This window comes from Beta vulgaris, chromosome 6 (genome assembly GCF_026745355.1).
Source record: "Beta vulgaris subsp. vulgaris cultivar EL10 chromosome 6, EL10.2, whole genome shotgun sequence".
NCBI classification, from domain to species: domain Eukaryota; kingdom Viridiplantae; phylum Streptophyta; class Magnoliopsida; order Caryophyllales; family Amaranthaceae; genus Beta; species Beta vulgaris.
In genome coordinates this window covers 1,337,107-1,353,749 of record NC_079207.1, presented here as the reverse complement: position 1 = coordinate 1,353,749, position 16,643 = coordinate 1,337,107, and the positions used below count along the sequence as shown (strand labels likewise).

Below are 16,643 nucleotides of genomic sequence, written 5' to 3'. Positions count from 1 at the left end.
ATCGACTTCTTTTTTTTTTCTAATTAAGTTAGAAAAAATAAAAGAGATTAAGTTAGTTTACATATATATATATATATATATATATTGAAAATTCTAACATAGTGACAATTATATATTCCTTGACTAAGGGTGAGAGCGAAAATTAAGTTCAATTTTCTAGTGCTGGTTATTCTTAAGGGCACTTGAGGTTGTCCTTAGAATTCGTTATGTCAAGGACATTCATGTTTGCTGTCATAGGCCCTTCGTGGAACACAATTGCATTTTTTTGTACCCTTGAGATTTTAAATAATGCATGGTTAAATTTATATACTTATATCTTTAAATTTGTGCTTTGTACCTTTAAGAATCGTAACAAACCACCTTATACACTTAATGACTACAAATATAAAATAACATCATTAATTTAAGCCAAAAAAAAGATATTAGAAGGAAAGTTAGGCATCCTTCTCTAAAGGAAGCCCAAACTATTAACTTGAATTGCAAAATCGTTTGCTGTTGTGGTTCTCATTGCCCAAATGCCCAACCATCAATCTCTTAACCAACTTTTTTGAGGTAATCAATCTTAGCCAATTTATGATGTTCGTGTCAATTGATGGGAAGATTAATTAATATTTATTTATACATTTAATAGTTATTAAGGATATATGATAAGTTTGTTGCAAATTTATAACAATTCATAGTGCAATTAATTTTCAAAACATGGTACAATATGCATTCTTTAAGAGTTTAAAAGCTTTTAATATATTTAGGCAAAAGCTAACGGACGCCTCGGGGGCGCTAGATAAGAAATATATTGTTCTATTTAATTACTCATAATTATATAAAATAATATAATAATATATAATTCCAATGCAATGCATTTAAATGCTTTGCATTTGAATTAAATGTTTTCCCCTTTTTTTTTTTTTTTTTTTTTTTTTGATAAGTTAGCGAATTTTATTTATACTTTATGCTATTACAAGCAGTATTACAGCATGAGGCAGTGAGGCAATATACCAAAGAGTTACATCTGCAAAGTCCCTTACAGCTAGATTACATATTGATTATAACCAAGCCATGAAGTCATTTTCTCTTCTAATACCACTCTTCGCTAAAGCATCTGCCACAGCATTCGAGCCCCTTCCTTTGTGGATGATTTTTGCATTGAGATGCGAATGAATGGCTGATCTTATGAAGTTCAGCATGAAGTTCAAATTCCATGGACCCCCACTTCTTTCATTGCACCATTTTACTGCGTTCGCTGAATCCGACTCAAAAATTAAGTGGTTGGAGTTTATTAAAGGAGAGGAGAGAGAGATCTTCACAGCCCGGAACAACGCATACACCTCAGCAGAATTGATCTCAAGATGAGGAATGGGACATGAAAAAATGCACATGAAGTTTCCGAAGCTGTCACGAAGGACACCTCCAATGGCACTTCGACTTCGGATCGGGTCTAGAGATGCGTCAGTGTTCCATTTAAATGAGGATTGAGGCGGAGGGCTCCAAAGGGGAATTTCATGACTAGGAGCTGGATTGACATTCCTTCCCGCAGCTAGGCAGCCTTTAAGGCATTTTGGGTTTAGCATCACCTCATTGCTTGAATATGGGAAGGGATCTTGCCATCCCTTTATCCACCAGCATAAACGAAGTAGAACCATGTCTTGAAGCTGTTTATCAGAGCATACAATATTGCTGAAAACCCGAGCATTACGCTCCTTCCATAGGGTCCACAAAATGATGCAAAAGGTGGCTTTCCATACTTTCTTAAAAAAGCAATCTGCATGGCAATTGTTCCATTGCAAAAAAAGATCCTTCAATGACCGCGGAAGGACCCATGAAATATCCCAAAGAGCGAACCACCAATACCACAATTTCCTCGAGAGCTCGCAATGAATAAATAGATGCTCTTCATCTTCAATATGTTGTTTGCAGAAACTACATGAAGCTTCGGAGGGAGGGATGATAGACAACCTTACAAGCTTCCCTTTTGTGTTTAGCTTACCCATAAGGGCAAACCAAACAAAAATATCGATTCTATGGGGGACAAGACCCTTCCATAGACTCTTGAAAATGTCAGATGAAACCATGGGGGAGGTTTTGTCCAGCTCTTTCGTGATTGAGCTAACCGAGAAGCGCCCATTTTTATCGGGGGCCCAGATGAACTTGTCGCTACTACTAACATCCAGCGAGACATGACCCACTATAGAGAGAAGGTGGTCCAGGTCTTCTACATCCCGGGGTCGAAGGGCTCTCTTCCAATCTAGGCTCCAATACCATTTTGACCCATCCCAGAAACCCAACGATGATACCGACGCCAACTGGTTGCTACAAATTCGAAATAACCGAGGAAATAGGGATTTTAGTGGAGTATTACCAACCCATAGATCCAGCCAAAAATAGGTTGAAATACCATCTCCCACCCACTTTCTCACTTTGGAACTAGCTAGGCATTTGGCAGTAGGGTGATGAAGAATAGAGGCGCAAATGTTTTTCCATGGCCCGCCACGGTTCGGGATTCCAAAGTCAGCTATTGTTGTATATGAATCATACCCATATTTCTCCTTGATGATATTGCGCCACAAGGCACTTGGCTCGTTGTAAAACCTCCACCACCATTTAAAAAGAAGGGCAATGTTGCGATGCAAGAGATTTCCTACTCCTAGTCCTCCAAAGCATTTAGGCAATGTTTTCCCCTTTCCTTTTGAAAAACATTAAATGCTTTGCATTGGAATTATACATTATTCTTTTATTTTGTATAAATATGAGTAATTAAGTTACAACAATATATTTCTTATCTAGCGCCCCGGGGCGTCCGTTAGCAAGATAATATAACATAAAATTTGACTTTTGACGAGTGTGTTAAAATAATTAAATATTGTAATTAAAAAACAAAGATAATATAACATAAAATTTATGGGTACCTAATTTGTATTTTCCCCATTTGTTACTAGGCAATTCAAAAGCTGCTAACACTTAATTCGAAGCATATATTGTCACCTACTAGGCAAATTCTATGCCACAAACTTAGAGATGTCATGTACTTATCACTTCGAAGACTATAATGCTACTACTTAATGATTGCATGCATGACTAAAGTTTCCATGCAGAACACAATAGAAAATGCATAGTAAATTAGCAACAAAAAAAAAAAAAAAGTACATAGATAGTTTTTTTAAAAAAAGAGTTGGTATATAAGTATATATTTATAAAGTTGACTCATCCTTTATTCAATAAAATAACCTAACGAATTAAGAAAAATAAGAAAATTTTATTTTGGATCTGAGCAAGTATATAATTCATTTGGTAATATTTTACTTTATTGATAACATCAAATATAACGTGGTTTAGTGGTTATAATGATAGTATAGGCATTTTCTTTTTTTTTAATCCTAAATATTTAATTCTTGTGTGTTAAATAATAGTTGGTGGGGGTAATTTTAGAATTGTCATTAATCTCCATCCAAAAACAAAAAAGATTTGTCATTAATTTGTAATTTAGAGAGTGTTTAAATTAAATTATACTGTACTAATATTGTTTAACTATTTACAAAGTTATATATATATATATATATATATATATATATATATATATATATATATATATATATATATATATATATATATATATATATATAAGTGAGAGTTTGTGCAATAGTAAGGTTAGAGCTTCTTTTAGATTTATTTTAATTTCAGTTCAGTTCAGTTTAATATGGAGTATTATTGTTGTTGTTGTTGTTGTTGTTGTTGTTGTTGTTGTTGTTGTTATTATTATTATTATTATTATTATTATTATTATTATTATTATTATTATTATTATTATTATTATTATTATTATTATTATTATTATGTTATTTTGTTATTGTTATTATTACTGTTGTTGTTATTATTATTGTTATTAATTATTATTATTATTATAATTACTATTAATGTTAATAATATTATTATTATTTTTACTATTATTTATTACTAATATTATTATTATTATCATACATTTATAACTATTATTATTATCATTTGTTCATCTTCTTATTACTATTAATTATTATCATTATTATTATTACTATTATTATTTGATATTATTATTATCATTATCATTAATATTATTATTTTTATTTTATTATTATCATTATTATTTATGTTCAGTTCAGTTCAATACAAATTCTCTTACTCCAAAAGAATGAGGCCTTAGTCCTTCATGACGTTGAGGTCAAGAGATAAAACCCTGCTTAAAGATACTTTACGTTGAGGATTTGTTTCCTCCCAAGTCGCGCCTTTCAAGGAGAGCGAATTTTAAACATTGGATTTTATTGATCACTTGTGCATAATTAAGTTGGTTTGTGCTTTCATAATGTGAGTAAAGATAGCTATAAATGGTAATTACCTTATAAAATACAGAATTCAAGAAAGGTCTTTATGTGAAAAGCATATAGCAAATGCAACACAGTACAATTCACTAGAACTGTAATGCATTGTGCATTACCCTATATATAAAGTAAAAGGCGGAACCCTTTTGTTTTGAAAGCATGGGGAAGCGAAAAATCCAACAAACTCTCAAGAAGAGAGAAATCTTATTAAAATCAAGTTTACAAATAAATTCAAAGTAATTTGAGAAGATGAAGGTCGAGGTGAGAGAGAAGCCTAACAAATTTCAAGCGGAATGGAGAAAGAAAAAATTGTGTAAGAAGATATTTTCTTTTAGAAAAAATATGATTATTTTAAATAGAAGAATACAAATCAAATAATTAAATGGTCTAAATTAATCTAAAAATTAGAAATGAAGGGCTCAAATTACATAGGGTACAATAGCTACAATAAAATTATAGCCATTGTAAAATATTAGAGTGTATATTTATGTATTATGTATTTATATTGTTACCTTATTTAGCTTAGACTCGTTTCCTAGTTTGTATGGTCTATATATTGCTAATGATAACAATAATCCTAATTAGGGGATTCACTATCCAACATGGTAATCAGAGCAAGGTAATTATTTTTCCTTCTCTTCCTGGACTTTCGGTGGCTGCCACGGCAACCTCCTTCCACGGCTGCTACGGCATCCCTCCCCACCCTTCAAACACTGCCGCTTCCCCACCATTAGCCTCGTGCAATGGCCGGCTCTGACAACACCGACTCAACCACCATCAAACCTCTTCATCCCGTTTACACGGTCGGAAACATCCAACACAAGGTGCGCGTCCTTGACGACACCAAAGTTTCTTACTCTGCGTGGGTTAAATTATTCCAACTTCATCTTCGAGGATACAAGGTCCTCCATCATGTCGACGGTACCGCCCCTCCGGCGAAAACCGACGCCGGCTATGTTGCTTGGCAAGAAATCGACTCACACGTCCTCCAATGGATCTACCAATCCATTTCCGACGATCTCTGCCTCCGCATCTTGGAACCCGACACCACCGCCCATGAGGCGTGGGTCAAGTTGAAGAACTTGTTCCATAACAACAAGGGCTCCCGAGCCGCCGCCCTTGAACATGAATTCAATAATCTCAAACTTGAATCCATGTCTTCTCTTAATGCATATTGTCACCGTCTTAAGGAACTTGCCGATCAACTTTCTGACGTTGATTGCCCGGTCACGCCTCAACGTCTTGTCATTCAACTTGTGCGCGGTTTACCGCCGGAATTTGACACGGTGGCCTTGTAACGCCCCGACCTCTAATCATCATGGTTAAGTTAATTAATCGATTATTAGCAGCGGAACCTAGATAGTCGGCGCGTTAGCGCCGTACTTTCCATAAGGAAAATACAAGGCGACATAAAATCATGAACTTAAACATTTATAACATGAAGCATAATATAGATCCAACATTAGTCTTGATTAATAGAAACTTAGTTACTAATCAGAGTTTTGACATAAACTTAAATTAAAACCATGAGAGTCTAGATAATCTAGATATTAATTAAATCCTCACTGCTACGCCATCCCGTTATCACCATCGGTACCTAAAACATAAAACAAAACATCGTGAGCCGAGGCTCAGTAACATACTACTCTAACATCGTAAATTCATTTCACATCATTTTAGTTAAAAACAGGAAGGAGAGAATAAGTAAAACATTTCATAAACATATCATAGTAGGTTACATTATCTTCTTTATCATGTTCATCATCATATATCTTTTACTTTGGTAACTTGGCTAGTACATCATAACATAGGGGACGTCTCCCACTACATAACCATCAGGCGATCACATCATAGGTGACACTTGCGGTGCCCGTATCATTTAAACCATCAGGCGGTCACAACATAGGTGACACTTGCGGTACCCGTATCATAAAACAGTCAGGCGGTCACATCATAGGTGACACTTGCGGTGCCCGTATCATTTAAACCATCAGGCGGTCACAACATAGGTGACACTTGCGGTGCCCGTATCATACTGCCAAGAACCGTCTTTCACTTGAATTTATCATGTTTCATTGGTTTTAAGTAACATCATCATCGTGAATAATTATATTCTTTCATTTCATCATAACATCATCATCATCATCTCATAGCATCATATCATAATAACCATCATAAAACATTTCATTTCCCGCAATCCATATAAAACATAATATTAATCATGATCATAAAACATACTTTGAAGGGGAATGCGGGTGTTAGCAGTAGACGTTACCTGGATTCCTGCTTAATAACCTTGATAGCCGGGGGAGGCTTGTAATATCCTTTATCTTCCTTAATCTCTGCTCTCTTGAGCAGGGACGAAAAACACGGGCTGGGTGAACTCCAGCGAGCGGCGCAGATGACGGCGCGGGATGCCGGCGGTGGGAACAGACCAGCGACGGCCGTAGATCTCCGGAGCTCCGGCGGCGGCGGAACGACAGCAGCAGCAACAGCACGCGAAACAGAGGAGCGTGCGAGCGAGAGTGAGAGAGAGAGGAAGCAGTGACGGGCTGCGACGTGGGTCGCCGGCGAGAGACGGTTGTGATTTCGCCGGTCAGAAGGCGGTGGTGCGCCGAAGGTATGCGCACAGTGGCGGTGGTGTGGTGGTGCCGTGAGAAGAGGAGGAAGGGGAGGAGAAGAAATTCTTTGTGATTTCTTTGTGGTTTTAAGTTTGTAATTGAAACTCATTTCTTCTGTGTATTTATGGACAGATTTTTGGAGATAAAGGTTGAAGGTGGAAGGATGGTGATTGGTGGTTTTGTTGATAGGAAGCTAGGAGAGGGGACAAGTAGGAGATAGGGGGAGATGGTAGGTGATTAATGGTGGTTCAATTAAGGGAAATTAGTGTAGGGGGAAAGAGGTGGGTGTTGACCGTGGGTTTGGGGGGGGGTTTCTTTTTCTTTTTTTTTTATTTATTTATTTATTTATTTTTAATTTATATTTCTTATATTTGGTTGGTTTCCTTTGTTGTAATAAAAGTGACTAACTTAGGTGTTATTAGTAATCTTACTCTTCAATTACAATATTTTATAATAATTAGTTAGTTTGTTTAAAAGCTCAAAAATAAAATAGTTCATAATTAGACTTACTTAACTAAAACAATTATTAAGTGAACGATTTAACTTTCTTAATTATTTAATTAAACATGTTTAAAATTTTGGGATATTACATCCTTACCCCCTTAGAAAAAGTTTCGTCCTCGAAACTTACATAGCATTGTCAAAAGGATAAAATCATGCATTCATAAACTTGAACATTCATACATAAGATTTCAGAAGCACATAATCAAACACATCAAAGTCATCTATTCAAACAACTGAGGGTATTTTGTTCTCATCTGATCTTCTACTTCCCAAGTGGCTTCGGATGACGTGTGATTAGCCCATAAAATCTTAACCATAGGAATTACTTTGCTTCTAAGTCGCTTTTCCCTACGATCAAGAATTTCAATCGGTTTCTCTTCATAAGTCAAATATTTCCTTAACTGCAAAGGCTCGTGTCTGATCACATGGCTAGGGTCTGGTATATACTTTCGCAACATCGACACGTGGAAAACATTATGACTTTATCCAAGTCGTCGGCAACGCCAAGCGATAAGCTACTTCGTTGACTCGATCCAAAATCTCATATGGACCAATGTACCTCGGACTTAGCTTACCAGTTTGACCAAATCTCATAATACCCTTAGTAGGCGAAATTTTCAAGAAGACATGATCACCTACTTCGAACTCCAATGGCCTCCTTCGACGGTCCGCATAACTCTTTTGTCGGTTTTGTGCAGCTTTCATCCTGGCTTGAATTAATCGTACTTTTTCCTTTGTCTCTTGTATCAGGTCAGGTCCAATCATTCGAGCTTCATCAATGTCACTCCAGCACAGGGGTGTTCTACATCTTCTTCCATACATGCTTCATATGGTGCCATTTGGATGCTAGCTTGATAGCTGTTGTTGTAAGAAAACTCAACCAATGGCAAGTATTTCTCCCAACTTCCTTGAAAATCCAGAATACATGCTCTCAGCATATCTTCAAGAGTCTGAATGGTCCTTTCTGTTTGACCATCTGTTGCTGGATGGAAAGCGGTACTAAAATCCAGTCTCGTACCAAGTGCCTTTTGTAATTCCTTCCAAAACTTTGCTTGGAATCTCGAATCACGATCTGACACAATAGAACTTGTGACTCCATGAATCTGACAATTGTGCTCATATATAACTCAGCTAGCTTATCCAAACTCCAATTATTTCTAATGGCTAAGAAATGTGCGGATTTTGTCAGTCTATCCACAATGACCCATATAGAGTTCATTCCTCGAAATGATGGTGGCAACCCCATGATAAAATCCATAGAAATTGAATCCCATTTCCATGCAGGAACATCTAATGGTTGCAACAATCCTGCAGGTCTCTGATGTTCGATCTTTATCCTTTGACAAGTCAGACATCTTGACACAAATTCTGCAACTTCTTGCTTCATATTGCTCCACCAGAAGGTCTGCTTTAAATCCTTGTACAACTTGTTTCCTCCAGGGTGAACAGAAAAAGGACTGTATGAGCTTCTTCCAGAATTCTCTTTTTCAATGCCTCCTTATCTGGAACACATGTTCTACCCTGAAATCTCAACGTGCCATCATCTTGGATCACAAATCCCGGTGATTTTCCCTTCTTCACATCACTCTTTATCTTTTGCAACTCCAAGTCTCCATCTTGCGCCTCTTTTATTTCTTCCAACAAAGTCGGCCTCAACTCCAATGCGTACAACTGTGCTTCTATTTTCGGTTGCATGATCTCCACTTTCATCTTCATCAAATCATCATTGATTTCTTTCGGCAAGGTTAAGGTTTGTTTAGGTAGGATTTGCGGCTTAGAGCATCAGCTACACATTAGCTTTGCCTGGGTGATATAGGATCTCGACATCATAATCCTTTAGGAGTTCAAGCCATCTACGTTGCCTCAAGTTCAATTCCTTTTGGGTAAAAATGTATTTAAGGCTTTTGTGGTCGGTGAAGATCTTACACGGAACACCATAGAGATAGTGTCTCCATATTTTGAGAGCAAACACAACTGCGGCTAGTTCAAGGTCATGGTTGGGTAGTTTTGTTCATGAGGCTTGAGTTGACGGGAAGCATATGCTATAACTTTATCATTCTGCATCCACACACCCTAATCCATGCTTAGAGGCATCGCTATACACAACAAATCCATCAGTTCCCGAAGGGAGAGTAAGAACAGGAGCAGTAGTGAGACGCTTCTTCAACTCTTGAAAAGCTGCTTCACATTCATCACTCCATACAAACTTAACCGTCTTCTTCACCAATCGAGTTATAGGCATGGCTATCTTGGAGAAATCTTGGACAAATCTTCTATAATATCCAGCTAAACCCATAAAACTCCGAACTTCAGGAACATTAGTGGGTCTAGGCCATTCCATGATAGCTCTTATCTTTTGTGGATCAACCGAGACTCCAGTATCTGAAATGATGTGCCCTAGAAAGGCAACTTCTTTCAACCAGAACTCACATTTCTTCAACTTCGCATACAACTTCCTTTCTCTCAACACTTCTAACACCTTCCTCAAATGTTCTTCATGCTCGATAACGTTTCTTGAAAACACCAAGATATCATCGATGAATACAACCACAAACTTATCGAGGTATGATTTAAATACTCGGTTCATCAGATCCATGAAGACAGCAGGGGCATTGGTTAACCCAAATGGCATTACTGTGAATTCATAATGACCATATCGGGTCCTGAAAGCGGTTTTTGAAATATCTTCTGGCTTTATGCGGAGTTGATGATATCCAGATCTTAAATCAATCTTGGAGAAGATAGTTGCACCTCGAAGTTGGTCAAAAGATCATCAATACGAGGCAATGGATATTTATTCTTGATGGTGATCTTGTTCAACTCTCGATAATCAATGCATAACCTCATGCTTCCATCTTTCTTCTTGACAAATAGAACTGGTGCCCCCATGGCGACACACTAGGTCGAATATACCCCTTCTCGAGTAATTCATCTAGTTGCTTTTTCAGTTCTTGTAACTCAGCAGGTGCCATTCGATAAGGTGCCTTGGAGATAGGAGCAGATCCAGGAACGAGGTCAATGCTGAAATCTATTTCTCTTTCTGGTGGCATGCCAGGTATCTCTTCCGGAAATACATCAGGGTACTCACAAACTATGGGAATATCGGATAACAAGGGTTCAGGTTTAGTTAGGTCTACCACACTGCATAGGTAACCATAATGACCCTTTGAAAGTAACTTAAAGGCTTTTAAGGATGAGATGATTTCAGGTTTGGCTTGGACTTTTCTTCTTCGATAAGAAACCTTACACCCATCTGGCTTCATGAGGGTTATTTCATGGTTAAGGCAATTTATGTCTGCTTTGTACTTCGACAACCAATTCATTCCCAATATCACATCAAAGTCGGTTAATTCAAATTGAATGAGGTCTACTTGAAATTCACATCCTCCTATGAGAATAGGACAATTTCTATACATGACATCACATAAGATGGATTCACCATTAGGGATGGTGACAGACATGGCAGAAAATTCAGAGCATGGTTTTGCATTCAAGCTTCTAGAAAATGCAGTAGATATAAACGAATGGGAAGCTCCAGAATCAAAAAGGACATAAGCAGGTACAAGTTGACAGGAAAAGTACCAGTAATAACGGTGTCATCAGCCTCAGCTTCTTCTTTCTGCATCATGAACACTCGTCCGGCTTGTGGAGGTCCACGTGGAGGGTTTCTGTTGGCATTATTACTTGCATTCCTACCATAACCATAGTTCTGAGAGTTGTTCCTTTGCACTGGCACACGGTTGTTAGTGTTCTCGTTCTTCCTTTCCAAAGCCGGGCAATTCTTGACCATATGGCCCGTCTTACCACACCGATAGCACTGATCGGTTCCTGCTCGACATTCCCTGGCTACATGGCCCAATTTGGAGCATATGTTGCAGCGAGGGGTTTGCCTCTGACCATTGTTGTTTCCTGAGAATCCAGTGTTCTGCTTCTTAAAAACATTGCTTGTTGAAACTTCTTGACCTTTACCTTTTCTTTTTCCATTCTCATAAACATCCTTTCGTAGCTTCATTTTCCTTTCAACATTAATAGCCCGATCATATAGCTCTTGATAGGACTTACTTATGTTTGCAGCAAGGCTTTCTTGAAGGTCCAGATTCAAACCTCCTTCAAATCGATTCATCCTTTGACGATCCGTAGACACCAGATCAGGAGCAAATCGAGCTAATTCATTAAATTTCACAGCATATTCCAGAACTGACATATTCCTTTGCCTCAGATGGATAAACTCAGATTCCATCTGGAGCTGCAGAGATTGAGGGTAAAACTGGTTTCTCATAGCCTCCTTTAAACCTTCCCATCCAAATCCAGGTTGATTCTGCATCTCTCTAGCAGTCTTCCACCACAGATCAGCTTGCCCTTTTCAAGTAGAATACAGAAAAGTTAACTTTCCACTTATCTGGACACTGGGTGACATCAAAGAGTTTCTCCATGCCATTCAACCATTCCTCGAACTCGGTGGGGTCAGGTTTTCCATCATAAGTAGGCGGCTTGTGAGCAGAAAACCTTTTGAACATATTGGAGCATTTTTCCTGCTCCGTCTTGGCCCTTGGTCGGTTTCCTTGCAAGAATTCCATCATCAGCTTCATTATATCCACCTGATTTCCGTTAGCATTTTAAGTCGTTTCTTCGAAAACAGGGTCACTTCGCAAGGTATCTAGCCTTTGCCTCATTTCTTCAAGTGTGACTTCAGGCCCATGGGTTCCACTTGCTCCATTAGTAGGTCCACTTCCACTTGTTGCCATGTTCTAAAACATCACATATCCCATGTGCATAACATGTTAAACAAGGCATAGATGTCATCGTGAAAATAATATAAAAATATTCCCTTCCCCGATCCTAACACTCACACTCATTTTCATTTTTAAACACTTATTAACCATTTAGTATTCATATTATTATATTATATAAACCCTATACTTATGGTGATGACTCTCGTTTTACTAGATTACTTTACCATTTATTTGCTAATTTAAGTAAAACCTTTGAGATTTTACTTGAGGCATCGAGAACCGTTGCTCTGATACCAACCTGTAACGCCCCGACCTCTAATCATCTGGTTAAGTTAATTAATCGATTATTAGCAGCGGAACCTAGATAGTCGGCGCGTTACCGCCGTACTTTCCATAAGGAAAATACAAGGCGACATAAAATCATAACTTAAACATTTATAACATGAAGCATAATATAGATCCAACATTAGTCTTGATTAATAGAAACTTAGTTACTAATCAGAGTTTTGACATAAACTTAAATTAAAACCATGAGAGTCTAGATAATCTAGATATTAATTAAATCCTCACTGCTACGCCATCCCGTTATCACCATCGGTACCTAAAACATAAAACAAAACGTCGTGAGCCGAGGCTCAGTAACATACTACTCTAACATCGTAAATTCATTTCACATCATTTTAGTTAAAAACAGGAAGGAGAGAATAAGTAAAACATTTCATAAACATATCATAGTGTTACATTATCTTCTTTATCATGTTCATCATCATATATCTTTTACTTTGGTAACTTGGCTAGTACATCATAACATAGGGGACGTCTCCCACTACATAACCATCAGGCGGTCACATCATAGGTGACACTTGCGGTGCCCGTATCATTTAAACCATCAGGCGGTCACAACATAGGTGACACTTGCGGTGCCCGTATCATAAAACAGTCAGGCGGTCACATCATAGGTGACACTTGCGGTGCCCGTATCATTTAAACCATCAGGCGGTCACAACATAGGTGACACTTGCGGTGCCCGTATCATACTGCCAAGAACCGTCTTTCACTTGAATTTATCATGTTTCATTGGTTTTAAGTAACATCATCATCGTGAATAATTATATTCTTTCATTTCATCATAACGTCATCATCATCATCTCATAGCATCATATCATAATAACCATCATAAAACATTTCATTTCCCGCAATCCATATAAAACATAATATTAATCATGATCATAAAACATACTTTGAAGGGGAATGCGGGTGTTAGCAGTAGACGTTACCTGGATTCCTGCTTAATAACCTTGATAGCCGGGGGAGGCTTGTAATATCCTTTATCTTCCTTAATCTCTGCTCTCTTGAGCAGGGACGAAAAACACGGGCTGGGCGAACTCCAGCGAGCGGCGCAGATGACGGCGCGGGATGCCGGCGGTGGGAACAGACCAGCGACGGCCGTAGATCTCCGGAGCTCCGGCGGCGGCGGAACGACAGCAGCAACAGCACGCGAAACAGAGGAGCGTGCGAGCGAGAGTGAGAGAGAGAGGAAGCAGTGACGGGCTGCGACGTGGGTCGCCGGCGAGAGACGGTTGTGATTTCGCCGGTCAGAAGGCGGTGGTGCGCCGAAGGTAGTGCGCACAGTGGCGGTGGTGTGGTGGTGCCGTGAGAAGAGGAGGAAGGAGAAGAAGAAATTCTTTGTGATTTCTTTGTGGTTTTAAGTTTGTAATTGAAACTCATTTCTTCTGTGTATTTATGGACAGATTTTTGGAGACAAGGTTGAAGGTGGAAGGATGGTGATTGGTGGTTTTGTTGATAGGAAGCTAGGAGAGGGGACAAGTAGGAGATAGGGGGAGATGGTAGGTGATTAATGGTGGTTCAATTAAGGGAAATTAGTGTAGGGGGAAAGAGGTGGGTGTTGACCGTGGGTTTGGGGGGGTTTTCTTTTTCTTTCTTTTTTTTATTTATTTTTTTTTTTTTTAATTTTATTATTTTTCTTATATTTGGTTGGTTTCCTTTGTTGTAATAAAAGTGACTAACTTAGGTGTTATTAGTAATCTTACTCTTCAATTACAATATTTTATAATAATTAGTTAGTTTGTTTAAAAGCTCAAAAATAAAATAGTTCATAATTAGACTTACTTAACTAAAACAATTATTAAGTGAACGATTTAACTTTCTTAATTATTTAATTAAACATGTTTAAAATTTTGGGATATTACAGGCCTCTTTTCTTAATCAACAAATCCCGTCATATGAGACGGCTCGTAGCATGTTGCAACTTGAGCAACAAAGGAGGGCGGTTCGTGAAAACGTCCTCCTCCGACTGCCCTGGTCGCGCCGTCGTCGCCTTCATCTGACGCGCCTTCGTGGTCTGAACCACCACGTCCGCCACCACAGCAAGGCGGTCGGACTTCTAACCGGCGCCACAACCATCGCGGGTCTCCCCGCCCTACTGCTGCTCGTCATTCTACCCCCGCCACGCCCTCACGGCCTCCTTCGGCTGGCTACCCGCTGCCCTATTATCAGCCATGGGGACGCCCGCCTTCCTTTTGGGGCGTTCCGCCATGCCCTTACCCTACCCAACCTGGTTGGGCCACCCCGTGGCAGCCATGTGCTCCACAGTGGCGCGTGCACTCTCCTCGCCCACATCAGCCTAGGACTTCGGGTCATGCCTACCTCACGGATCTGGATGCTCTTGAGCCGATCGACATTGGCACCGCCCTTCACATCATGTCTTTGCACCAACCTGATGACTCTTGGGACATGGACACGGGTGCTTCTTCCCACTTAACTGCGGATTCAGGTACTATTGTCCCTTCATCTAATTTGAGTACTATTCGTTCTATTTATGTTGGCAATGGTCACTCTATTCCAGTTATTAGCTCTGCCATGATAGAGTATAAATCTATTCCTGGGGCCTCAACCATCAGCTTAAGCTTTTGGTTGAGTTGGTCCTTTGACATGGTATCAAGAGCCAGCGTGACAAAAAGGTCACGGGTTTGAATCTCCTCCGCCCCTCCTTTCTCAGTGGAATATATAGCGTCAGGTATGAGGGAGACCTGTGCCGCATCCACACTTCAAGCCCAAAGGGCTCTTGCGTGAGGGGGCGTGATAGAGTATAAATCTATTCCTGTGGCCTCAACCATTAGCTTAAGCTTTTGGTTGAGTTGGTCCTTTGACATAAAATTATCTTAATTAATATTTTATCTTATTTACATGTTGTTGGGTACTTTTATCCGTTTTTTCTAGTAAAACAAAAAAAGTAAAGGAAGATAAGAAAAGGGAAGCCAAAGGGAAGGAAGGAGCCAAATATGTTTGGTTTAACGGAACTAGGTAGCAAGGGAAAGGAAAGTCCCCTACTTTTTTCTTTCCTTCCAAGTTCTTCTAATTTTGAGAAGAAAACAAATTGAAAAAACCCATAATATCCTCTTCATTTCCTAAAATCCCATGTAAATTTATATTTCAAAGAAGAGATATCATTAGTGTCCTCAACCTTCGATCTCCTAGAAAAATTCATTCACCTTCCTTCCCATCCAATTTCTCCCTATCAAATATACTGTTAAACTAGTCAAAATAAGCTATGGGATACATATATGTAAATGAAATAGTACTTTATAATGTCTTTTTTGTATAAAATATGCATGTCACAATGTTTAGATAACTAATAACATGACAAGTAATTATGTAAAAAAAAAAAATATCTCTATTAAAATCAATCTCAAATATAGCATTAAAAAATTAACTTAAATGTTAAAGACAATCAAGTTATAATTGAACCACCAAAATAAGAAACATTGACTATAAGATGACATCAATCAAATATCTTATAATTAATTCACAAAGATAATCAATTGTTATATCAAAACGAGATTAATCAATTAACAAAGTGAATGATTTATCTAACACAAAAGACTAAGTTAATACAACGTACAAAATTCCAAAAATAATTCACTTAAATTTCTTTTATCGTTCATCAAATTTAATTTTAAAAACTTTAAAGAAAGAATAAGTAAAAAAAAAATTAATAAAAGACGGATTAAGTGATAGAGGCTTAATATTTAAACTTAGCCAAAAGAAATGTCTAATGTTTAAACTTTTACCCCTGATTATGCCTAAGAGGCTAGAATTTTAAATAAGTCAACCTTTGCACGGTCTTCCCACTTTAAGTCTACCTTTTGATTGTCCCGAATTGAGTTAGACTTGTATATTTGTTTTCTTCTATTGAGTTTTAACCTGTTTGTGACTTGTTTAGTAGATTATTTATGATAAGTGTCAGATGTTACAATGTCCCACCCCAACCATCGCCTGTTTTAGAAGAAAAGACATTGTAATATGTATCATACGTAACCTACTAAACAAGTCACAAACAAGTTAAAACTCAATAGAAAAAAACAAACATACAAGTCTAACTCAATTAGAAATAATCAAAAATAAACTTAAAATGAAAA

At 38.0% G+C, this 16,643-nt stretch overlaps 2 protein-coding genes and 1 long non-coding RNA gene across 3 annotated transcripts; all 3 read right to left on the bottom strand.

Annotated features, from left to right (window-relative positions):
• Positions 1–1,043: 1,043 nt before the first annotated feature.
• Positions 1,044–5,437, bottom strand: LOC125498918 (uncharacterized). Its single transcript, XM_048647248.1, has 2 exons — positions 5,328–5,437; positions 1,044–2,307 (listed from the first exon to the last, which is right to left on the bottom strand). The coding sequence occupies exons 1-2, from the start codon at positions 5,435–5,437 to the stop codon at positions 1,044–1,046; spliced, it is 1,374 nt and encodes a 457-aa protein (XP_048503205.1).
• A 332-nt stretch (positions 5,438–5,769) lies between these two features.
• Positions 5,770–12,216, bottom strand: LOC125498919 (uncharacterized). The gene is made up of 3 exons (XM_048647249.2): positions 12,117–12,216; positions 11,054–11,830; positions 5,770–5,943 (listed from the first exon to the last, which is right to left on the bottom strand). The coding sequence occupies exons 1-3, from the start codon at positions 12,214–12,216 to the stop codon at positions 5,915–5,917; spliced, it is 906 nt and encodes a 301-aa protein (XP_048503206.2). The 3' UTR covers positions 5,770–5,914.
• A 415-nt stretch (positions 12,217–12,631) lies between these two features.
• LOC130591916 (uncharacterized) lies at positions 12,632–13,676 on the bottom strand. Its single transcript, XR_008969862.1, has 2 exons — positions 13,482–13,676; positions 12,632–12,805 (listed from the first exon to the last, which is right to left on the bottom strand). It is a non-coding gene; the product is annotated as an uncharacterized LOC130591916 (long non-coding RNA).
• Between the last annotated feature and the right edge of the window lie 2,967 nt (positions 13,677–16,643).

What these genes read in the sequence shown, in the direction of transcription:
- LOC125498919 (XM_048647249.2), bottom strand. Translation starts at nt 12,216, where the DNA reads ATGGCAACAAGTGGAAGTGGACCTACTAATGGAGCAAGTGGAACCCAT. An exon ending in AAGGCTAGATACCTTGCGAA is followed by an intron (nt 11,831 to 12,116) that starts GTGACCCTGTTT and finishes CTACTTGAAAAG; the next exon opens with GGCAAGCTGATCTGTGGTGG. An exon ending in TGATGACACCGTTATTACTG is followed by an intron (nt 5,944 to 11,053) that starts GTACTTTTCCTG and finishes TTTATGTTTTAG; the next exon opens with GTACCGATGGTGATAACGGG.
- LOC125498918 (XM_048647248.1), bottom strand. Translation starts at nt 5,437, where the DNA reads ATGGAACAAGTTCTTCAACTTGACCCACGCCTCATGGGCGGTGGTGTC. An exon ending in GTAGATCCATTGGAGGACGT is followed by an intron (nt 2,308 to 5,327) that starts GTGAGTCGATTT and finishes TCGAATTTGTAG; the next exon opens with CAACCAGTTGGCGTCGGTAT.